The sequence below is a fragment of the Phyllostomus hastatus genome, unplaced genomic scaffold, assembly GCF_019186645.2.
Source record: "Phyllostomus hastatus isolate PE091 unplaced genomic scaffold, TTU_PhHast_1.1 phas_contig_86, whole genome shotgun sequence".
Lineage (NCBI taxonomy): Eukaryota > Metazoa > Chordata > Mammalia > Chiroptera > Phyllostomidae > Phyllostomus > Phyllostomus hastatus.
This window is the reverse complement of record NW_025333977.1, coordinates 11,068,637-11,093,809: the sequence shown is the minus strand read 5'-3', so window position 1 is coordinate 11,093,809 and position 25,173 is coordinate 11,068,637. Positions and strand designations below refer to the sequence as shown.

The window sequence follows — 25,173 nt, the reverse complement described above, 5'->3', positions numbered from 1 at the left end:
GCTGGATTTTTTCTGGACAGACTATGGATATGGATATATATGTATATATATAATTTTCATTTTATTTATTAAAGTATAGTTAACATAGAATGTTATGTTAGTTTCAGGTATATAACATAGAGAGATTCAACATTTCCATACCATGTGATGTAATCACTACAAATTGAGTAACTAACTGTCACTGTGTAAAGTTACCAAAACGTATCAACTATATTACCTGTGCTGTACACTACATCTCCATGGCTTATTTTATAACTGCAAGTTGGCGCCTCTTATTTCCCTTTATCTTTTTCACTCACCCCCGTCACCCTTCCCTCTGGCAACCATCAGCTTTTTCTCTGTTTCTGAGTCTTTTTTTAATTTGTTTTGTTTTAATTTCTTTAAATAACAAACTATATTGTGGAATGGTGATGACACTGTCTTCTCTGATCTACGCTGAAGTAGAAAACTCTATATATTAGATGAAACTAAAAATTTAAAATTAATTCATATCCTCTTCCCCAGTGGAATAACATTAAATAAAGCCAACAAAACTATATAGTTATGAATTCTCATTTGTATTTTATTTGCTTCCCAGAGCTAACAATTATGGAACAGAAGCAATGGTTGAATGAAATGTAGGTCTCATTAAAAAAGAAAGCATTATGTAAGGCTTTAATAAAAGAGAAAACAGGTTCTGACACTTTAAAAATTGCCGATGAATTTCTCTCACCCTTTCTTTGACTCAAATTCCCCCAAACATATTTATCCACTTTGCAAACATTGATTATGTGCATATTGGTTTGCAAACAGGTTCCAAAATGTTACTGCTAACCAGTTAGTTTCTAAAGCCTTTCAAATAATCTTATCTTCGCCGCAGGAGTGACTTAAGGAATGAAATAAAAATTAGTGAAGTGAACTCCACATTGTTCTCTCTTCCCTGGGAAGAATCATGACTTAATAAGAGTGGGGCTTTCCATGGTTGTCTGCGAGCATGTTTGTTTATCAGCTGATATGTGACTTTAAAGCCTCACTACTGGTAAGGGAGAGCTTCGCAAGTGAAGCCAGTTAAGTTTTATATAAATACCACTTTAAAAATTCATCTCCGTAGTAGGATATCCAGATGTTAATCAGTTTTTTTCTTTAAAATGATTCTTATATGGTCTTAACACAGGCATGGCGGTGACTCTGTGTCGTGACCCAGGCTCAGGTGACTCTTAGGGCCAAGAAGAAGCAGCACATCAGGTGTGCTTATTACTCTTGGACGCGATTTTTCTTCTTGGTCTTTTAAAGAATAGAGCCAGGGTGACGGAAATGTTCTAAAATCAGATCATCACACAACTCTAAATATATGAAAGCCATTGAACTGTACCTTTAAAACAGGTGAAATTTTATGCACATAAATTATACCTTAATGCTGTTATCAGCATTGGGCGGCACATTTGACATTTCTAACAGACTGTGATTATCTCTGCTTCAAACACAGCTGGAAGAATTTGTCCCTCTTGGATGTGATATCTGTGTAGTGGGAATGGTGGGAATCTCCCCCCAAAGGATGCACACTTTGTATTAGAATACTTCATATCACAAGTGTATTTTTTACAACACTTTCTGTTTGAGGGATTTACTGAATTGATAACTCTTGAGAAAACTTACTTATTTTAAACTGATTATGGCAGAAATAACTGATTTAATCCTTTTAAAGAGTTGAATTCTAAAGGATTTGCAGAATGCTTTTGTTACCCCTTTCATTTTACAGATGAGACTCTGTTAAGTTTTAAAACTCTAATTATGTAATAAAGTTAGAATATAGTTCTCTGCTCATCTGTTCTGCTCTTTAAATATTTATGCTGTGCTATAAGGCGACCATTAAAATGATAATTGTTAAGACTGTGTAGAAACATGGAAAGCTGTTTATGTAGAGATGAAATAAAGCAGAGGGCCAAATGGCTTAAATATCATGATTGCAGCCACTATGTCAAATTTGTGCACGTATTGAGATCCAGACCATAATAGACAAAAAGAGTATGTGTGATGTGATGGGTTGATGGGCATCTCTCCCTTTATATTCTTTAAAAAATTTTTAGTTATTTATTTTTAGAGAGGGGGGAGAGGGAGAATGAGAGGGAGGGAAACATTGATGCGAGGCAGAAACGTCAATTGGTTGCCTCTCATGTGCGCCCCAGCCTGGACTAAACCTGCAACCCGGTCATGTGCCCCACTGGGGAATCGAACTGGTGACCCCTCACTTTGCTGAACAATGCCCTGCCCACTGAGTCACACCAGTCAGGGCTCTCTCTTGATGTTCTTGAGTGTTGCTGCATTGTATCCAAATAAATGTCTTTTCTAAAAATAGTAAGGCTACCATAGGGAGCATTATGTAGGCTCAAAGAGATAGTGCACAAGTCTGTAGCTGCCTGAATTCGTAACCCATATTTGCAGACTTTTCCAGACACTGTCCAGCACTGGAAGTGTGTGTGATGGGGTTCTACCATTTGAGGCCACTGGGACTCTGTCTTTGTTTGCCTGCTCTTAGAACTCTTTCTTCGTTTCCTTGTTCCTCAGCCCATTTCATGGAATCAACAGATCCGGAATAGTAGGAGAGTGACTTTTGTGTGGGGGTGGGGTGGGGTGGGGAGTGGTAATAACTATTGTTAAATTCCTCTAATGAAGGCAGAGCATGAAGAAATTGACTTATGCTGACACTTAAGTGATTTAGAGAACACTGGAAGAATATTTTGTCTCCAACATTGGTGATCATTACCTGCTGGGATGACTTACAAGGAATGATGGAAGGGGTTCTCTTCTGGTTAGCTGGATGTCGCAATGGACTGTTTGAAGAAGGGAGAAGTAGGTTAGCTGATTCTCAGGACTCCACTGCCCTTGATTTTTCAATTTGACTCTAACCAAATGGCTTTTCTATGTGATAGGGGAGCATCATGGAGAAAGCATAAAGCGGCCACATAAGCAGTTGAAGCAGTGCGTCGTTTCAGAGCCTAGTCTGCCAAGTACCTTTTGATCATTTTGTATATGCTTGTCCACTGTTATGGTACTGGAGCCTTAGCCCCTGGCTGAGCTGGTGGAATAAATGTGAAGCTAGGGAATATTTAGTATGTTATATAAACATACTCCCTCTCTGAGAGATTGGATCCCATTTTCTAAAATGTTTGGTTTCTCTGGATGATGTTTGCTAAGTGGTAGGCGGTACTTATAAGCTCAAGTAACTGTTCACATTTTCATATTGCTGTGCATTTCCTGTTGAACTGTTGAGAGATTATGGCCAGAGCAATTCCATTTCAGGGAAAAGAGGTGGGACTGGAAGGGGCAGTGTGAACAGAGCAGGGACATGTCAGCCCTGTGGATCATCGATAGATTTACAGTCCTTGCTTTATAGATCTCTGATAGTTCAGTTAATTCAACCTTTTTTTTCACTCTGATTTAAACAATTTATTCTGTCTTCCCAAAGAAACATCCTCCTGAAGAATGTCTTTTATCCTGCCATTCCTTTGCTCAGAAATATCTAGCAATCTCTCATTGCCCATGGATGGAAATCTTGTACAGGCATCCCTAACCCTCTACAGCCCAGGCTTATCTGGCCCATCGAATCATGTAACCTATCAATTCCTTCTGAATTACTCTTCCAGAGAGAGAGGCCCCTCTTTCCCCACCCTCTGATCAGACCTCGACTCTCTCCTGCCCCCAAGGCTTTTTATTACCACCCTCCTCCCACTCCAGCTCACTGCAGTGTCCTTTTCCTATGGCCTTCCACCGTATTTCTGTCTTTACTTCTGACTTGGCATTTATTTTTAAAATACATCCATAAAAAGCCATAAAAATCACTACCATTTACAGTGTTTATGATATGCCTGACACTGTTTTCGGTATTCCACTTGAATTAATTCATTCAATGAACAGCACTTTGAGAGGTAGATAATATTATCCCCATTTTATAGATAAGCAAATGGAGGCAACAAGGGCTTAAATAACTCGCCCAAGGTCACATAGCTACTATGTGGCAGATCTGGAGTTCTACCCCAGGCTCTGAAATCAGACTCAGTACTCTTAGCCACAGCTCTAAACTGCCATGAACAAATGATATCTTTAGCTATTTCCTTCTCTTAAAATTCCACCTCTTCAAGGTAAAGACAAAGTCTCCTTATTCTCTGCTTTACCTCATTACATAACCCTGTGCCTCGAGCAAGGAGATGAGATGTGAACATCTGTGTACTGAAGTTCTAATAGGCTTTTCTGGTGTTTTTGGCTTGATTAGTTTGGCTTGATGATTTTATCTTGATGCACAGACGTGCTGTTTTCTGTTTTCCCTCTGATTACCGGTATGAGATTGTCAGTGTGACCGTCAACTCAAATCCATGGCTTTCATTACCTCAGTGCATGGTGCTGAAGGGTGCTCAGTGGTGGGTAAATTTACTAATATGTGTGAAACTAAATCTCCAGTTTTGTTCTGCACTTTAAAGTAGACATTTTAAGAAGCAGTATTTTTATTACTTGGATATTTGATATATCAGATAAAATGAGGGAGAGGAAGCTACACTTCACCTTCCCAGTAATAACAACTCCTAAAACCATACTCAACTTTATGTGGTTCTCCCTTGATTTTGTGGGGGGGAGGGGAAGAAAGGCTTTTCGAGGAGGAAATAGTGAAAGCTGGTTATGTCGAACGACAGCCCCTTTAATGAGTACCCTGCACCTATGATGTTAAGCCTTGGCGTTAATTTCTCTTTCCTGGCAAAGACAGGATACTTAGCCACAAAGCTGAAGTCTGATGTTGTTGATGTTTATTTACGGTGTACCTTTCCTCTGTTTCTAACAGCAACCTGCTTGTAGGTCCCCAGAGGCAGATGTCTCCAGTGCTTTGACGGTGATATATGTGCCTGTGTATTGGGTGATAAAGTGAAAGCTCTTTCTAGCTGATACAATAAAAGAACATTTGGAAGAGTATTGCATAAGGTGCAGAATCCAGAGGAAAAAGGAGTCATTTGTCAGCCTCAGGAAGAGGCACCTTGCAGTGGCCAACCAGGAGCGTCTCTGAAGTCCTGGCCATTGAGACAACTCAGTTCTGTTTTTATTCAGACGCTGCTCCCTTGGAAGGGGGGCACATTTGCTGTAAACTTAAGTCAGGAGCCCATTTCTTAGTCAGGGTGTTGGGCAGGTCGCCAAAGACACGTGAAATAGGTAAAGAGTACTCCCAGTTACCAGTGATGGGGAAACGGGCAACACCAATAGATGGCTCCTTCCAGCAAGGTTCGTCTCAAAGTAAGGATGATTGAAATGTTAGCTTTCACTTGGACAGTAAGTGATTTAGATATCACCTGAATTTAATCACCAAGTTATTCCTCTGCACGGAAAATCCCAGCAGCTTAATTCATCAACACATCTTTTATGTCTACATCCTTATTTTCCTCTAGGCTTTTCTTTTAGAATAAGCCTTCCTTTTAGCTCAACAAAGGCATTTTCTTTAGAGGAGTTATCGCTAGATTCTATCTCCGGAACTTAGCAACTTTCAGCTTCAGTCTCATAAAATCCTAAATGTAGAATCAGAACTTGACAGGTTAATTCGTCTGCTCAGGCTCAGATACAAGTATTATTGGGTGTATTGGTTAAACCTCTCTGTGTTGCAAGGACCAGAACACTCAGGTCGAAGCCGTTTGAGCAGAAACTGCGTAGTTCAGTGACATATCTCTAGTTTCACGAGGAGCTTGATGGTGAGGGCTCCAACAGCATGACTGGGCTTTTCTCTCCCTTTCTGCTTATCAGCTCTGCTTTGGGGTCCATTCCAAGCTGTCTTACAGCTGGAAGCTCTGGGCTGCGAAGTTTAGGTACAGAGGGGCCAACAAAATCCATTTTTTCCAGAAGTCCGAGTGAATAGCTCATTTTATCTCATTGGCTTAGATTCAGTCACACGCCCATTTCCGAACCAATCACTAAAACCACAGTGATGAGATACCCTAGACCTGGAATTGTAAACAATCCACATGGCTGAAAATGAAGAGAAAAATGAATGACTCAAAGAATAACCAGAATGCTTTTGGCGGGAAAAGGAGGAGGGAATTGATGCTGGGAAGTTAAAAAAAAGTTTTACATTCAACTGTGAAAACTTGATTTTTAAATTATATTTTAAAAATGATATATATTTAGTTACTGGCAAACATACACAATTGTAATAGTAGGAACCCATATGTAGCCATCATCCAACTTCAACAATTGTTGAAATATTTTGCCAGTTATGTTTCTGTTGATTGCATTTTAAAGCATTATCATAAGACATCTTTATAGCTGGCTGTGCAGAAACTCACATGATCTAACGTGAAGCCTGAGACCTTGCTTTTTGAATATAAATCCAAGTAACAAATGATCATTAGTCACATACTACAAAAGTGTGTTGCCAGCTGGGAGGCAAGATGGCTCTGTGATGGCTCTGTGCAATAGTAATGCGTGGTTTACTGGGAAGTAGATGTTTATTTCAGTAAGGAAGGTGTTTTCCTGGCTTAAGCCTGATGAATCAGTTCCTTAACAATTCTTCCTAGAGTGCCTGTGGCAAATTTGTCTTCTGGTCCTGGGTGTCTTTAGGGGTAAATCAGAGGTTTTATTTGACAGTAACATCTCTGAACACCAATGTGCATGTGCATTGTGTGAGGGCCCAATGTGCTCTGATCTCTTGCAGTTGAAAGATGCATGAGTGTAATGCAGTCCGGGACACAGATGATCAAACTGAAGCGTGGGACCAAAGGGCTTGTCCGACTCTTTTACCTGGATGAACACCGGACCCGCCTCCGATGGAGACCCTCCAGGAAGAGCGAGAAGGCCAAAAGTAAGATCCACCTTTGAACTTCGTGTGGCCTAACACAGCAACACATGGGTTAGAGTGGGTTCTGCGGAAGCTTTGGATCTGTGGAACTTCCGTATTTTTTCCAAGATTTGGCGTCAACTATTAAAGGATGTGGAGAGACAGAATAAGTAATAATCATGATTGCTTTTTAAAATTCTTTGGGGACTTTAAATCCATAAAAGTTTTCTTGTTCATAAATGCTATGAATATTAATACTTCCCACGTTGGAGACATAATATACATATATATTTTTAACTTGGGATATGAGGTGTTACAGCCTGAGGTCTTTTACTTTACCTATGAACGTTTAGGGATATAATAAATCCAATGGAAGTTGAAGTGTTTTACTATATTCTTTTTTATTGATAAATATTTAAATATATTTTTAATATATTTTATTGATTACGTTTCTTTCGCTATATTCTGAGCACAGTTGACTTGATTAATTATTTTAATGGAATCAAGTAGAATAGCTTTGATCCAGCTCCTACTTAAAGCCTCTCCCTCACACCTTCCACACTCAGCACCAAGTCTGGGTGGGCTCTCCTGCAGTGTCTCTCTCACCTGCTCCTTCCTTCCAGTTGTGACAGGAACACCTTGTCCAGGGTCTCTTCACCTTCCTGGTGGCCTATTGCAAAGTCTCCTAACCAATCTCCATTTTGCTAGTTTCTTCTGCTTCTATCAGTTCAGGTCCTTTCCCCTTCCAGTAACAGAAGACCTTGACCACATTAGGCTCACATGATGAACACATGTATTATCTCACATCATAGGAAACTCAGAGATTGGCAGGGTCCAGACAAGGGACCCTGGGTCTCTAGCTGTTTTCCTGAGTGCTCTCCTGGCTCTGTCCCTTGTGCACTGGCTTCTAATCAAGGTGGCAGCAACATGGCTTCAGCTGTTGTGGCCCTCACAGCCTCATATAACAGTGCAGAGGCAGAAAGGGACCCCCTTTTTGGGTACTTCCTTTTGAGGAGAGAAGAGCCTCTTTGTAGACCTTTCCCTCAAAACACATTGCCCCAGCTCTCCTTGGTTAGAACTGGGTTGCATTTCCACACCTAAATCTACTGTTGAAAAATAGGAATGGAGACACCGCAGTGCCTGAGACCCACCAGAATTTGCCCTGGGGCTGAGCATAGGCTCACTTTCCTGAGTCCTGTAGGGAATGAGCTGATATCAGAAGAAAACTGGACTCGGCATTAAGGCGGAGGGGAGAAGTGGATGGTGTACTTGGGCAGTCAACAAGATGTGCAACTCTTCCAATTCTTGCTTAAAAATAAGGGAGCAATAAAAATACTCTTTCAGTTTAAAGTAACATTCCCTGCAGTTCTTCTCTGATCCAAACACTCAGTCCTGCTCCACTGCCTAAAGAGTGCTAACCTCTCGTCTGTTATTCTAGGCTCTCCAAACTGCCCTTCCAGCTATCCCCTGTTACTGCTCTGCCTCTTGAGCTTTGCAGCCAGCACAGTTGGCCTGTTTGGCCCTGGAGCAGGCCTTAGGTTTCTGTATCTTCATGCCTCTTGCCTTGGGAAGCCACCTAGTGCCTTTCTACCTCTGTAAGCCCTGCTCTGCCTTCCCCATAACAGCATTCACACTGTAAATAACAGTCACTTTTAACTGTGCTATCTGGCTACCACTAAATCTTTTTCCTTTCAATTTTCTATCTTCTCATGCATATTTAAAACACCAAAGTAGGTTCTCGGTCTTTGTCCACTTTCCCTGTATGAATATGTATTTCAACATACTCATTAGCTCCCTTTTCTACCTAGACCTTTCTTGCCCTCCTGGGCGTATCTATCATTTTATCATAAACTTCAGCCTGTCTCGAGTCAGTGCCTGGGAGGGAGTGTCCAGACTGCCCGGAAAGTTCAGGTCTCATGTAGACAAAAGGCTTGCATTTCACACTGGGACTTAAAAACACAACTCGCAGACAATGAATTGGTTCATGGTTATTTTGAAAACTTTAAAATGATTTTTGCTTCTCTTTTTTTCTTAATCTGTGTCCATACCTTCACTTGTCTGTATCTCTTTCTCCTCACAGTACTTATTGACTCCATTTACAAAGTCGCTGAGGGGCGGCAGTCGGAAATATTCCACAAACAAGCCGAGGGGAACTTTGACCCCAGCTGCTGCTTTACCATCTACCATGGTAACCACATGGAGTCCCTGGACCTCATCACCTCCAACCCCGAGGAGGCCCGCACCTGGATCACAGGCCTCAAGTACCTGATGGCTGGCATCAGTGATGAAGATTCCCTTGCCAAAAGGCAAAGGACTCATGACCAATATCCTTCCTCAAACTTGATTTTTGAGCTCTGCGTGGCATGGTGTGTGTGTGGGTGTGATGTGTGTGTACAATATATTTTTCCCCTAAGTTTTTCTTCCTTTTACCCCTAGGCCCCTTCTGTCCCTGTCTCACTCCCACTCAAAGTACATGTGTGGATGAAACATACTGAAATAAGCTTATATGAACTCAGGAGCAGCCTTCTTTGGAAAGAGACTGAGATATATCCAAATGTAGTTTGCTAAGGCAGATGAGGTGACCAGGAAAGCATTAGTTTGTATTAGAGAGAAATCTGCTTTGTTGTAGTCAGCTTAGTTTAACAAATACTTTCCGAGTTCCAGTTATGCACCAGGCACTTAGCTCCCTCCTCCTTTCCCTCTCTCTTCTCTAACTTCTGGTTTGGAAACTGAATGGATTGGTACTCCAGGGGAAGTTATTTTTTACTTAATAACATTTGCCCTCTCTGAATTGCTTGAGACACTGTAGGCTGAGTCTCACTCTTGGTTTAACCCATTCGTGTGGTCCTGCAGCACTGACGAGATAGAAGATTAATGTGCTTGGTCTGAAAGCCATCTCTCCCGCTGGGATCGAGCTGGGCGTGTGACATGGAGGCTCTGGCTTCAATTTTTCCAACTATGAAGTGGGGGTGTTAGACTGCTCTGGTTTCTTTCTGCGCATTTTGAATGGCCTTAAACTACATGTGACCCTGTCCGTGTAGGGAGTAGTACCACTTCCTTGCTGTCACTGGAATGCGTGCCTTAATTTTTTGCCCAGAGTGGTGATAAATGTATACTACTCCAGCTGTAATCCCTCACCTGGGGTGTTGTTGAAGCAGAGTGGAAATACTCAGCCCATGAAAGGGTTTTGACAGTGCGAGCGCCTAAGCCGATGAGCCATGGCGTTTCCATCAATACTCTCAGCATGCAGATAAATGCAACTGGGATTCATCAGTGAGCAAAACACAAATGCGGGAACTAACTTTCTGTGCTTTATTCTGTTAATTTGCATCTTCTTAACATTTGGTAAGAAAACAAGCAAACTGAATCAGTAAGAATGCTTCATGGTGCAAACCACACAACCATACCAATGTTGTTGATGTCGATGTGGTTTAATATTGACATAAACGATCAAGAATATTTGTTTTTCATCAGCAAGAGATCTGAGATGGGGCAATTCCAGGGGTGGTTAATCTGTGGCTCAGTGATAGCACAGAGACCTAGGTTCTGCCATCCTCAGTGTGGTGAATTCCATGTGTATTTTTAATTTTTTGAGGAACTCTTTTCCCCAACAGCTGTACCACATCACAGTCCCACCAACAGTGCACCAATGTTCCAATTTCTCCACATCCTCACCACACTTGTTTTTTGTTCTTTAATAGTAGTCATTCTAATGGGTATGAGCTGGTCTGCTATTGGATTAGTTTTGATTGCATTTCCCTAATATTAGTGATGTTGGCATGCTCTCATTGGCTTGTTGCCCATTCATATAACATCTTTGGAAAAATGGCTACTCAAGTTCTATGTCCATTTTTGAAGCAGGTTGGCCTTTGTTTGTTTTTTGTCATTAAGTTTTAGGAGGTTTCTATGTAGTCTGGGTGTGAATCCCTTATCAGGAATAATTTTCAAATATTTTCTTTCATTCTGTGGGTTGTCTTTTTACTCTATTGAAAATGTCCTTGGATGCATAAATTTTTAAAATTTTCATGAAGTTTCATTTGTCTGTTTTTTCTTTTGTTACCTGTGCCTTTGGTATCATATCTAAGAAATCATTGCCAACCCAATGTCGTGAAGCTTTTATACTATGTTTTCTCTCAAGAGTTTTATTGTTTTAAGTCTTACATTTAAGTCCTCAATTTATGTTGAGTTAATTTTTGTATGTAGTGTTAGGTAAGCATCCAGCTTCACTCATTTAAATGTTGATATCCATTTTTTTCCAGTACCATTTCTTTTCTAATTAAATTGTCTTGCCACCATTGTCAAATATCATTTGACCATCTGTATGACAGTTTCTTTCTGGGCTGTGTATTTTATTCTGTTGTTCTATAGATTTGTCTGGATGCCAGTATTTTGATTGCTGTAGCTTTGTAGTAAGTTTAGATATCAGGAACTTTTTAGTCTTCCAGTTTTATTCCTCTTTTTCAAGATTTTTGACTGTTCAAGGTCCATTGAGAGTCAAAATGAATTTTAGGATAGGGTTATCTATTTCTGCAAAAAATCTTATGGGATTTTGATAGGGGTTGTGCTGAATTTGTAGATTGCTTTGGGTAGTATTGACATTTTAACACTACAGTCCCCAATTCATGAACATGGGATGTGTTTCTCATTTATTTATGTCATCTTTAATTTCTTTAGCAATGTTTTGTCATTTTCATTGTACAACTTTCACCTCCTTGGTTAATTCTTCTGTATTTTATTCTTTTTAATGCTATTGTAAATGGAATTGTTTTTATAATTTACTTTTCTAAATGCATGTGGAAATACAACTGATTTGTATGTTGACTTTGTATTTTGGTACTCTGCTAAATTCTTGTATTAAAAAGCTTTAACACCCTTTCCTTTTCTGGACTCTTTGGGGTTTACTACATAAAAGATTATATCATCTGCAAACAAAGATAATTTTATTTCTTGCTTAGTGATTTAGATACTTTTAAAATTTATTTTTCTTGCTTAATTTCTCTGGCTAGAATGTCCAGTACTATGTTGAATAGAAATAGTGAAAGCAGACATCCTTGCCTTGTTCCTGATCTTAGAGGATAAGCTTTCATTCTTCACTATTAAATATGATATTTGTTGTGGGTTTTTCATATATGGCTTTATTATGTTGAAGTACTTTTTAATTCCTATTTTGTTGAGTGTTTTTTATCATGAAGGGTGTTGAATTTTGTCAAATAGACAAAGTTTTCTGCATCAATTGAGATTTTTCTTCTTTATTATATTGATCTGGTATATTATATAGATGGATTCTTGCTTGTTGAATCATCCTTGTATCCCAGGAATAAATCCCACCTACTCATGGTGTATAATCCTTTTACTGTGCTGCAGAATTTATTTGCTGGTATTTTGCTGAGTTTTTTAAAAATCAACAATAATAAGAGAAATGGCTCTGTAGTTTTCTCGTAGTGTCTTGTCTGGTTTTGGTATCAGAGTAATGCTGGCCTCACAGAATGAGTTAGGAAGTGTTACCTTCTCTTCAATTTTTAGGAAAAATAAGAATGTTGGTATTAATTTTTTAAATGTTTGGTAGAATTCACCAGTGAAACCATCAAGTCCAGGGCTTTTATTTGCTGAGAGGTTTTTTGATTATTGGTTCAATCTCCATACTATTTATAGATCTATTTTTATTTTTTATTTTTTTGTGATTATATATGGTAGATCTCATTGGTGTATGATTATTCATGGTACTCTTATATTTTTTATTTCTGTAGAATTAGTAGTAATGTTCCTATTTTCATTTCTGATTTTAATAATTTGAGTCTGCTCTATTTTTTCTTACACCATTTAGTTTAAGGTTTGCCAATTTTGTTGATCTTTTTTAAGAACCAACTTTTGGTTTCATTGATTTTTTTCTATTGTTTTTCTATTCTCTATTTCATTTATCTTTGTACTAACCCTTCTTATTTCCTCCCTTCTGCTAGTTTTGGGCTTAGTTAGTTTTTCCCCCCCCTAGTTCTTTAGGCTGTAAAGTTAGGTTGTTGTTAGAGATCTTTTTTGTTTTGTAGTGAAATCATATATAGCTATAAATTTCCCCCTTCACAGTACTTTCACTGTATTGTCATAGGTTTTGATATATTGTATTTTTATTGCTCTGTAAGTATTTTCTAATTTCCCCTGTGATTTCTGCTTTGATCTCTTGGTTGTTTAAGAGTGCGTTATTTAAGTTCCATAATTTTGTGGGGGTATTTTGGTCAGATTTCCTTTTATACTGATTCTAACTTTATCCCACTGTGTTCAGAAAAGATGCTTTGTATGATATCTATCTTTTAAAATCTAAAGACTTAAATTGTGTCCTAAAGTCTGGTCTATTGTGGAAAGTGTCCCATGTGCACTTGAGTAGAGTTTGTATATTGTTACTGTTGTACAGATGTTGTGTGTGTGTCTGTGAGCTCTAGGTGGCTTATTGTGTGTTGAAGTCCTCTGTTTCTTTCCTTATCTTCTACCTGGTTGTTCTGTTCATTATTGTGAGTAGGGTATTGAGAACCATTTCTTTTTTTCAATTTTACCATTTTTGCTTCATATATTTTGATGGTCTGTCATTAAATACATGTCTATAATTCTTATATCTTTTTGCTGTGTTAAAACTTCTATGAATATATCATGTCCTTGTTTAATTCTTATAACCTTTTGTCATTACTGTAGCCACCACTGCTCTCTTTTGGTTACTATTTATGAAGAAAGTCTCCCCCCCCCATCTTTTCATTTTCAGTCTGTCTCTGAATCTCAAGGGCATCTTTTATACACAACATATAATTGGGTCATGTGTTTCTACCCATGCCAGTCTGTCTTTTGATTGAAGAGTTCGGTCCATTTACATTTGAAGTAATTACTGATAAGGAGGAACTTCTGTCATTGTGCTATTTCTTTTCTGTGTGCCTTATAGCTTTTTGGTCCCTCATTTTTTGCATTCTTCAGTTGCTTTTGTCTTTGGTGATTTTTTTTGCAGTTAAGTGTTTAAATTGTTTCTCATTTTCTTTTGCCCATGTCCTATGGTTATCATGGGGATTACAGTTAACATCCTAAATTTATAACACTCTAATTTGAATTTATACCAGCTTATGCAATAGTTTTTTGAACCTGATTTGTTTGTCCATGTTTACTGGCAGGAGAAAAATTTCATATTTCAATTAACCCATTGCTAACCCATTCTGCAAATATACAACCTGGAAAGAAAGTATACTCCAGAACTGCACAGAAGAACAGTTACAAAATACAGAAGTAGCTGATATTCGAGTGAGGAGAGAAAAAGAGAGAGGAAATTAATGAATGATAACAAGGAAGCTGATGTTAAAAATAGGGAATGTAGCCCCGACTGGTATAGCTCAGTGGATTGAGCACGGGCTACAAACTAAAGAGTCACCAGTTTGATTCCCAGTCAGGGCACATGCCTTGGTTGCTGGCCAGGTCCCCAGTATGGGGCGCGTGAGTGGCAACCACACATTGATATTTCTCTCCCTCTCTCCCCTCCTCTTCCCCTCTCTCTAAAAATGAATAAATAAAATCTCTAAAAAAAAATAAGGAATGTAATTTGAGTTAGAGAAAGGTTTTCATACAGATTTGTCATAATCTGATAGGTTTTTAAATATCTTAATAATAGCATGACATTCTTAATTGGACATACATTTAATTACATTAACTGGGAGAACAGATTTGGAATGTTCATGATTATTACATTTCAATTAGGCCTGAAAGCTTCAACTGTGAACGAATAATGAGAATAATGAATCTTAAATGGCTGTATTAAAAAAAATCCACCCAGTGTAAAGTGTATCAAGCTATTTCTGCAGTATGAACATGTTGAATTGGAGGTAGATGCAGTATTCATATCTATTAATATTAGAAGCAATATAGTGTTGTGGTTAAAGACTCAGACTGGTGCTGGGTTCCAGCCCCAGGCTCTGCTGTGTGTAACTTTGGGTTAGTTATGTAAATTCTTTAGCCTCCGAGTCTTCATCTGTAACATGGCAATGATGTTAAGGATAATGCCGACCGTGTAGATGTGCGAAGATCAATTGAGCTGGGGTGCACAAAGCACCTAGAACACTGTCTAGCATGTATCAAGCACTTTATAAATAAGAGCTATGTTGTTATTGCTTAAGAGAGGTACGGATAGGAAAATCTTTTGTTGTCCTATTCGATAAATTCCGGTCTGAAATCTCAGCAGCCCAGGATGTAAAAATGATGACAAGGGCACCAGTCTCCACATTTTTCTTCATCAGATCATTCTCCTTCATCATTGCCCCACCTTACCACGAGGGAAAGGACCAGTGGAAGACTGTAGGCAGTCAGTCCCTTATGGACGCTGTAAACTGAGGGCTTGCACCTTCCCTGTGAAGGAGGGGCCCTGAAAACTAAAGCCTGCAGGGCAAATTTGGCACACATCTATTTTTATATGGGCTCCTGAGCTAAATATGGGTTTTCAATGGTTGAAAAAAAATCATATGAAGAATGTGGTATGACCTAACAGTGTATGAAATCCAAATATCCATGTCCACAAATAAAGTTTTATTGGAACACAGCCATGCCAATTCATTTATGTATTGTCTGCGGCTGCTTCTATTTAAAAATGGATAGTTGCAGTTGAGACCACATGGCCTTCCAAGCCTGAAATATTTACTATGGCCTTTTACCCCCAAAGTTTCCCCACCCCATCTAAATATTTTTCAGTGATTTACATTCTCCTATAATGGCTTGATAGACAATTCTAGGCCATGTTTTGCATTCATTTCTTAATTTCTAAGTTTTTCTTTGCAGCATAACTATTTCTATTCTTAAATTTCTCTGTATATTGCTAAAAATGATTAATTCAGGGCTTTCCTGGCACTCATGTCTTAATTGTGAAGAACAACTTGAGATATCTGAACACTTTAACCTGTGATTGTATCTTATACCATGTGTACTGTTACCGGAGAGCATGGTTTTCCTTTCAGAGAATCTTAGAGTTGAAAGGGGCTTCAAAGTCATCTAGTTGAGCTCACTGACATTATAGATGAAGAAATGGAAGCCCCAAGAAGTGACATAAGTGAGTCATGGTCACAGGGCCTGGTCAGCATAGTATCAGAACTCGTGTGTGTTTCTTGGTCTGACTCTCTCTCTGTTTCTGTCTCACCGGTTCTGTATTCCCTAAACTCAAGGTCAACTTGTGTGCTGACACTAAAGGCCTTGCAGACACAGGCCCGCCCTCAAAAGGGTTGTGTCTGCAGATTATTCATAATGGGGTCTGCTCTTCCCTGCCTCTTCTCTGGAGGAGTCTTTGACAGGCTTTGGTAAAGAGCTGTAGAATCAAAGGGTGAGAACATTGCTGCCATTGGTCATACTTCATCATGTCTTTGAACTCTGGCTCAATATTGTAGGGGCCACAGAGCATTAGCCACAGTCAAAAGAAATGGAGCTCATGGAATGGGTGTGGCATGCCCAGAAAAGATTTTAAAAAGTGAGATTTAGTTACTTATTAGTAATTGGCCCAAATGTTCTACTCTTTGGATTCTTCTGAGTCCTGGGTCCCCCTTTACCTTCCAGGTGTCATGTATGATGAGGTCCTGCCCGAACTATGTGAGGAAACACTGAACTTGAAAGAACTGGGCGGGTTATTTTCGAGTGTTATAAAGAGAACATAATGTGAAACAAGGTATTCATTTACCATCTGAAAATCACCTCTATTTAACTTTAGAAGACATAAGACTAACTGTCTTGTTTTTACCTTATAAGGTACAATTTCCTACAGTCATAAATTGAATCATTTAAGAAAGGTAAATGTGCTGTTGCCACTGGGAGATCAGTTAATATTTTGACTTAAAATGAAAGTCTCCCAGTTTGATGGTACCTGCTTGATACGCAAACACTGACCCTTTCCTCTGACCTGCTCCCGTTCTTCCATGTCTTGGTTGTAAGCCTGTGCCTTTTGCTTTCTTTGATTCTCTGCTTTCTTTGCATCACCTTCATTTCTTTTCTCTTCATCACCCTTCAAGTTTTGAAGCTCAGTTTGGTTTTTTAGGTGCACACACAACTCCTGTTTCTGTAATTTATTTCCCAACAACTATGAATCATCCATTGTTAAAAATGCTTTCCTTAAACTTGGAATTTTCAACTCATCCACTTGCTAACATTTATTCTGCTTCTCCACTATGTAAAACAATGCAATACTTATCCTCCTGGGGGGGTCTTTTAAAATCTCAGTTCACATGATGTAAATCCTTTGTATACAAACTCAGCTTCATAGTTGCACATCGCCTACGTCCAAACCTGAGCTTTGAGGGCAATTTCTGGCATATCAGGCCTGTAGTTCACATTACTGCCCTTGATCTAGAAGTTTCAGGCTATTAAGTGAGAACCTTCAAAGGCCTTCTGTGAAGGAGAGGTGAGTGCTGGGCTAAGTCACGTGAGACCTGGGTTCCTTACTAATCTTCCCAAACTTCTCCCTCTTCAGTTTATACCCTCCTGTGAACAGTAAAGAGATTGAACTCAATAGTCTAAACTTCTCAATGTGGGTGTGGAACTGAGGAGAGGGAATTGAAAAGACCGTGTGGCATGGGGTATTGTGAAGGTGAAAAGAATACTGGATGAAAGGTCACAGAGGGAGAAGGCAGGCCTAAATTTGGAATGCTTGGGGTTTCATCGCATCAGAGAGATCCTTTAACAGATTGGACAATGATGTTGGAGTTGAAGAACCTCTTTAAATAACATGGTTTGGCTCCTTTCACAGTAAAAGGATTCACCTGTTTGTGCCCCCCTCCCCCACTACCCCTCCACCCCCCCTTCTGCCGTCACTGTTGCAGCTCACCAAGAGCCTGTGGATTGCAGGGCCGCCTCCAAGGAATTTCTTCTCAAGTTCAGTGTTGTTGATACATTTCCTTGTGAGTATTCTGGGAAAGAGCAGTCTTTATTTTGTGAAAATACAAGTGTTTTTCTTGACGTTTCTGCACGTGGGTGAAACAGACCTTTGAGGAAGCTGATAAGAATGGAGACGGCTTATTGAATATTGAAGAGATACACCAACTGATGCATAAACTAAATGTCAACTTACCCCGAAGAAAAGTCAGACAAATGTTTCAGGTATGTTTTCACAATCAGGTCGGCCTTAGGCGAAGTCCACATTAATAGTTGTTGGTATATGTACTTAGAAACTTCAAAAGGCTATTTTGTTTTGTTGGAAGCTAATATTATCAACTGTGTATTGCTTTATTTTACTTTGATAAAGAGAGGTATTTTGTTTCATCAAGGAAAAAGGCTTTCTAAACTTACACATTCATAATTTCTCAAAGATATTTATATTCATTTTGACTTTAAAATCTATGTTTAAAATCATATAACAGCTGGCTATACTTTGTAAAATCCACACATTTCAAAATGTCATTGATTCCTTGTCAGTTTTTGTTCAGTTACAGCTGTGTACAGTTAGAATAAAGAAGAGCATATAAATGGGTTTGTTGTCCATAATATATTTCCAACAGTTTTAGGGTTTTATGATGAACCCAAACAGTCAGAAGGGAGATATGTGATGAAAGATTCTTGCTCAATAATTGCTAGAAACAAATAATTTGAACTACAGATCAGTGCAGATGGAATTTTCAAACTTCTGTGAGGAAATGAAGGGAGGTACCACTGATGCTGATGGCCGCAAGGGCACTGAGCTGCCTGCGCAGAATCAACAGAGAGATTCTGTTGTAGGTAGAAACTGATGTGATTGGAGTGCAGTTCAGAAGGTGATGAGAGACTGGTATTTTTGTCATGTGTTAAATAGATCCTCTCTCTTTTGTTTTTTATTAGTCTTCTCCAAGTGTTTGTCTTTTTTATTAGTTTCTTCAAAAGATCAGGTTTTTAAAAACAGATATACCCATTTATTTTTAGAGAGAGGGCAGGGGAGGGAGAAAGTGAGGGAGAGAAGTATCAATGTGCGGTTGTCTCTTGCATACCCCACTACTGGGAACCTGCCCGCAACCCAGGCATGCGCCCTGATTGGGAATTGAACCGGCGACACTTTGATTCGCAGGCCGGTGCTCAATCCACTGAGCCACAACAGCCAGGGCCAGTTTTTGATTTAATCATTCACCTTTGGTATGTTATATCCATTTGTTTTCTATTTCATTGCTTTCTGTTTTTTTAAAATATTTTTTTCCTTCTATTTTCTTTAGCTTAATTTTTTCTAGATAGTAGATTCAACGTTATTAACTTCTTTGATTTTAATCTACCTTGTTTTCAAGTAAATTGAAAACTTCAAGTTTCCTCTAATTATTACTTTAAGTTCATCACACTGATTTTAATACGTGGTGAATGTGTTCATTTCTATATGTTTCATTTCTTATTTAGAAATGTATAGTGTTGTTTCCAGACAGTTTTTTTTTCCAGCTTTCTTTGTTAATTTATGGATTTACTGTGATGAGATAGATTAGTTTTCATAAGCTTGAGTCTTTGTGGCCTCATATGTAGCCGATTTGAAATTGGCTCACATGTGCTTACCACTTGTGAAATGTATACTGTCCTCTTTATAGTAAACATTATCTGCCGGTACCGAGTCAGGACTGAATTTCCTATTTCAGACTCTCTCACTACCCTGTGTTTAATGTGCCTCTTTCAGGAAGCTGATACAGATGAGAATCAGGGAACTTTGACATTTGAAGAGTTCTGTGTTTTTTACAAAATGATGTCCTTGAGACGAGACCTTTATTTGCTGCTCTTGAGCTACAGTGACAAGAAAGATCACCTAACTGTGGAAGAGCTGGCTCAGTTTTTGAAGGTGGAACAAAAGGTATTATTAGACCATGAAGCTGAATGTTTATGTAAAAGTACTTGTGAAAGATACATGGGTTGCTCCTGGGATTGGATGTAGTTTAAATTTAGGGTAGAAGTGGAAACCACAATTTCAAAAAAATCTTATCAATGTGTAGTTTAAAACATGTTTATAGAAGTTTTTTTTAAAAGAGAGAATGATAAATAGAAGATATGTAATTTTTTTTTAAAGAGGCATTTAGCCAAAAGTCTGAACACTTTTTAAAAAAGATTTTATTTATTTATTTTTAGACAGAGGGGAAGGGAGGGAGAAAGAGAGATAGAAAGATCAATGTGTAGTTGCTTCTCATGTGGCCCCCACTGGGGACCTGGCTTGTAACCCAGGCATGTGCCCTGACAGGGAATTGAACTGGTGACCCTTTGGTTCATAGCCCACACTCAATCCACAGAGCTACACCAGCCAGGGCAGAAGATACATATTTTTTTACCTTAAAAATGTTGAGTATGGATATGCGTATTTTTCCACGAAGCAATGAATGGTAATTTGTATATTTCATCTGGGTCAGATTTTCATTTCACTGAAGATCGCTGAAAATTGTGTTTATGACTTTGAGAGGTCCAAGTGCTGTTTGATTAGGACTTTCATCCTTAAAATATGCATGTATTTAGGAAAATTATCACCCTTTTATGTCCTTGAAGAAGTGCCAGTTAAACAAGAAGCCACAAGGCTAAAGCTTCCCTCACATTCGCACACACTGATCTGGGACATCCACCCATCTGTGGGTCCACAGGAATAGGGCTGTTGGAGGTTCTTGTTTCATGTTTTCCCCCTGGTGTTTGCTGAAACACAGCCTATCTCTCCTCTAGATTCCTACCCATTACTTGGCCCTGGGGCTGCATGTGTTTTGTGTTCAGTCCTTTTGAGATTTTTGGTTCAGAAGAGATCATTTGATTGAATTCCCCCATCCTTCTTGACAACTTTTCTTATCAAGTCTCTACTGTTTTGTTTTTTTCTTTTTACTCTTTTTTTTCTTAAGGATTAAGGAGAGATGAAGAAAAGATAGACATTTTTATTTCTTTTTCTATCAATATTTCTTAATTTTATTTCAAACAGTATATAGTATTTTCTGTGAACTATAATTATTTACATTATTTCAAGCATTTCCATCTCCCACCTCTTCATTTTGGGTTAATCCACCCAATTCCTTCCGAAGAAATAAAACACATACTTTATTACTTACCTAATGCTGTCACGGCCTTTGTGAAATCAGTTCATGCTGGTTAGGCAGACAACACAGCATGAATGGTTTGTCTGAAGTAGGTTTTTTGCCTAAAGGTTGCTTTAAATAGGGTCCACAGGTTGTCAGAGTATTTCCTGGTTATATTTTGGAATGGGATTAGACAGAAGTATTGAAGCACTCTTAGAGTTTGAGAAACCTCCTAGCTATTAATTAAGAGCAAAGACTGTCTCCACAGATAAGACAAAGCAGATTTCTATTCCTGCAGCGCTTTCTGCTGAAATATGCTTGGGGATGGTCAATTCCAGGGGAACTCTCAGAGCTTTTCCGATGCCATGCTCTAGGGCCCTCTTCCTACTGGAACTTCGTCTACCTGACACAAACCTGTGAATGCTGCCTTGGTGGTGGTTCTATCCATTGTGCCCCCTTTTCCGCTTTGCTTTGAGAGAGGATAAGTTTCTGCTCTTTTAAACCACTGCTCTAGTTTGTGGTGATTTGTTACAGCAGCTCTAGGAAACTAACACACCAATTCAAGGAGAAAAACCCTACAGACATTTACATCAAAAGTCTCCTAGCAAAGCAGTCTGGCCAGAGATTTCCACAGTGAAGCCCACTAGGTAATAAGTTCTGTTCGTGAATAGAGAGCTTCCAACCAATTTTGTATTGCCATGGTTTTAAATAATCAATTCTAAAAATGGGTTTTAAATAGCTGAGGCCTACAACATGTTTGAGGAAATTCTCTACTATAAAGTGCAGACACTCAGGCAAGCAAATGGGATCATAAAACTTGGAGGAAATAGAGGCAATGCAGGGGAAGAAAAATTTTTAAATAGATATTAATACATCAGAATGATAAAATTATAGCCACCAAGCAAGAGCAAGGTGCTACGAGAAAAGATTCAGAGGAAGAAAAGAGCAGGAAACTAAGCTTAATAAGTAGCTTAGAACCTACAGTTGAGAAAATTGTCTAGAAAGTAGAACAAACAACAAAGAAATGGAAAATAGTGAGAAAAGATCAAGACATTAGTAGACTGATCCAGAAGGTCCATGATCTGAATAATAAGTTATAGAAAAAGATAGGAAATAGAAGGGAGGAAATTATTAAGTAAATAGTATCAAAAAATGATTAACAGCAAGAGATAGGACTCTAGACAGGCAGGGCTCACTGAGTACCAAGCACAGTGAATGTGAGGAAAAAAAAAAAAAAAGACTCACACAGAGACAAATCATAGCAAAATTTTGCAATGCCAAAGATTGTGACAGGGTCATTAAACATCAACCAAATGGTTAAATCAGAAAAAGGTATTCTATGAGAAAATAAGCAATCATATTATATAGCAGGTTCAGTGCTCAATGTTTGTATAGACAAAACAGTTTACAACAGTGAATAGAAATATAATAAAAATTATGATAAAATCTTACTGGCAGGATGGATAGAGGGAGAAAGTTTTGCTGGCCCCAAAGAGCTATGTCTTTATCTAACACATAAAAGAGTAATAAGTAATGTTTAAAGTATATAGAATAGGAAAGAACATCATTTACATAATTATTAAGAATATATTAGGAGTAGAAAGACTCATTCCAGAAGAAATCGCTAGAAATTATGGTATTTTTACATTTGGAATGTGGTTCTGGGCATTGGGAGGGTGGTTCTCCTTAGTCTAAGAATCTTAGTTTTGGGTTAATTTATAGATATGTTAGTTTGATAAAAACATTGAAAAGAATTTAGCAATATTAAAATTCTGTGCAAATTATATTATGATTTTTGTGTTTGGTATGTAAGAAATGTGATTATTTACTCCCTCTAACTTTGTTTTGAAATTTGCATTCTCTGAAAAAGCTTTGCCAGAAAACTTGCAAAGAAGTCTGGGGATAAAGAGTTAGTGTCACAATACAAGTATTTGACAGATTCATGCCTTTGGTTTCTACATCTAGTTCATTGGAAGTGGATTGATACTGAGTATGTAACATGAGGACTAGTTAATTACTCTTTTCTCTTTAGATGACATTATAGAACTATAGTAAACAAGGAAAAGAGAATGGAGTTCAATTTGGAATAATCCAAAGAAATAGAATTATAGTAACTGATTTTAAAGTTGCAAAACATTGCAAAAGTTAAGAAATTAAGATTGAGGAATTTCAGCTACATTGAAAAAATAGTTTCAGAGTAAGCATTTCAATTTTTCAGTAGAAATAAAAACTCCCAGAGAATAGATGTAACATAAAGGGCTTGAATTTGAAGTCAGAAGTTTGAAATTTGAGCCTTGGTTTTACCTCTTACTGATTTTGTGACTTTGGTTGGGATAGACTTTCTCTGCATGTTTTCCCACCTGTGTGATGGGGTAGAAACACTTAACTTTACCAGACTGTTTTAGGAACTATTTAAGATTATGGGTGTAAAAACTCTTTATAAACTACATAATATTGACTGCGTTGTATAAATGTAAATAATCATTGTTAAAATAAATGAAATTTTCCTTAAGTTCTTTTAGGGACGATAGCCTTGTATAGTAAGAACAATCTTTGGTATCGGAGACAGGAGTGGCTCAGATATTGACAGCAAACAAAACTTGAACATGAACTCCGTGGGAAGTAGGGGGGAAGCGTTCCTATTTCGCCTTACCAGCTATCTTAAAGGGGAAGCAAAATATGGGAAAAATGGACAAGAAGGAGCATTAATCTGTACTGAACCTTCATTTATACAGTAAAACCCCAATATACCATATTTTGCTGCATATACTGCATACCCACATTTTGTGTACAATATACGTGGGATTATTATACCCATTAATATACCCATATAATACGCATCCTTGTTTTTCCCTAAAAAATTTGGGCAAGAAAGTGCACATTATACACAACAAGATACAGTAACTTTTAAAGTGAGGTCTAAAAATTTAACTGTAAAATGCGGAATTGTAGTATTGGGAGATTAATTATATGAGAACAGGAATGGGGAAGGATAGGAGCTGATTGACTCTTATATTTCAATTCTCATATTGTGAGGTTTTACTGTGTTTTATTAAATACTTGAATTTGGGGTAGAAAGTGGATTCTATCCCATTAATTCTTTTATGGCACCCAGAAAATTGTGAGCTTCCTAGAATCCCTACTAATATTTTTGCCAATTTTATACTTTTCAAATATGATGCTTTTTGTTGGCACATTCTGCTTTGTGTCTTGAACTAGTAACATGTTTTTGCTTATCTGCAATTAGTTCCATCCCAGGATGACTGTTTCTTGTTGTTTATTTGTGTGTTTTTATTGTTATTTTTATTTTTATAGATCTCATGTGCTACTGGTAGACCAACTACCTGAGTCTAGTTCAAGGTCCCTACATCTCTGAATAAATGGCCGCATAAACCGAATAATAGCAATGTAGCTCAGAGTTTTTAGCTTGTGAGAGATTATTTATCTTTTGGACCCCATGTGATGAATCTGTTTAGCTTATAGCAAACAGCAGGTGAGCTGCTCAAAGCCTAATTGGGCCTGTGGAGTTCCTTGCAGACTTTCATTATTTATGGTATTTCAGGTGGTGTCTGGTTATGTAGGCATCTGAATAAAGTATGCAAGATAAATTTTACACGAAGGATGGATGAGCTATTATGCAGCTGGTTGGGGGTGGGGTGAGACGGGGAAGCATTCTGGGCCCCTTGAAACAGGCCAAACAAAAAGAAAAGAAAGAAAAAATGCTGTACAGTGGAGCCTTTTTCCCCCTGAAAAAAAAAAGTTTAAATGTTATTAAAAAGGCTGTTTGGGAAAATTAGATTTTACTAAATTATAAGTATTGAGCCTGAGATAATATAATTTTTGAGAAGTGTCACTGAATTATAAAATACTGGCTCACAAGATTAACTTCCTCTGTCACTACTCATTAGTATTCTAAATGTCACTGTTAAGCTGTGGGCCTCAATGGATTTTGATCCTTTATGTTGCTTCTTAATTAAAGAAATTATTCCTGAAGAGTTTACTTTTCCCTGTGACACTAAGTATGTAACGTTCATTCAGGAACCTTGAGGCTGACTTCCTGCCTTTGTTGTATCACATTGTTCTTAGGAATAGTAATGCATTGAATCCTCGCAAGTACCCTATAAGTAAGGCAGCCACAGAGAAAGTAAGTGGCTCATTTAAGATCACACTGTCAATAATATGAACTAGCTGATTTGAACACAAGCCATCCAGAGTTCTCCATTATGCTAGCTGTCTGATCTTGAGCTTGCTTTTTGTTGACCTTTTTTTTTTTCTTTGCTAACATTTGTGTTCTTGAATAGGAGTGACAGACTGCTCTCATGATTCAATAGAAGGATCGATAAGATACACACATGCACCCATTTAGATTTATCTACACCATGCTGTTTTGGTAAAGAATAATTTTTTTCAACATATATT

The 25,173-nt window shown here is 38.2% G+C and overlaps 1 protein-coding gene across 5 annotated transcripts in view; it reads left to right on the top strand.

The window, feature by feature from the left end:
- Window positions 1-25,173, top strand: part of PLCH1 (phospholipase C eta 1) — a 180,830-nt gene that overhangs the window by 101,406 nt on the left and 54,251 nt on the right. For all 5 annotated transcript variants that reach the window (XM_045851645.1, XM_045851642.1, XM_045851643.1 and 2 more), the window contains 4 exons: window positions 6,662-6,808; window positions 8,865-9,108; window positions 17,743-17,872; window positions 19,395-19,565. In XM_045851645.1, coding sequence (XP_045707601.1) covers window positions 6,662-6,808; window positions 8,865-9,108; window positions 17,743-17,872; window positions 19,395-19,565 — 692 coding nt within the window. The remainder of the gene's footprint in view (window positions 1-6,661; window positions 6,809-8,864; window positions 9,109-17,742; window positions 17,873-19,394; window positions 19,566-25,173) is intronic.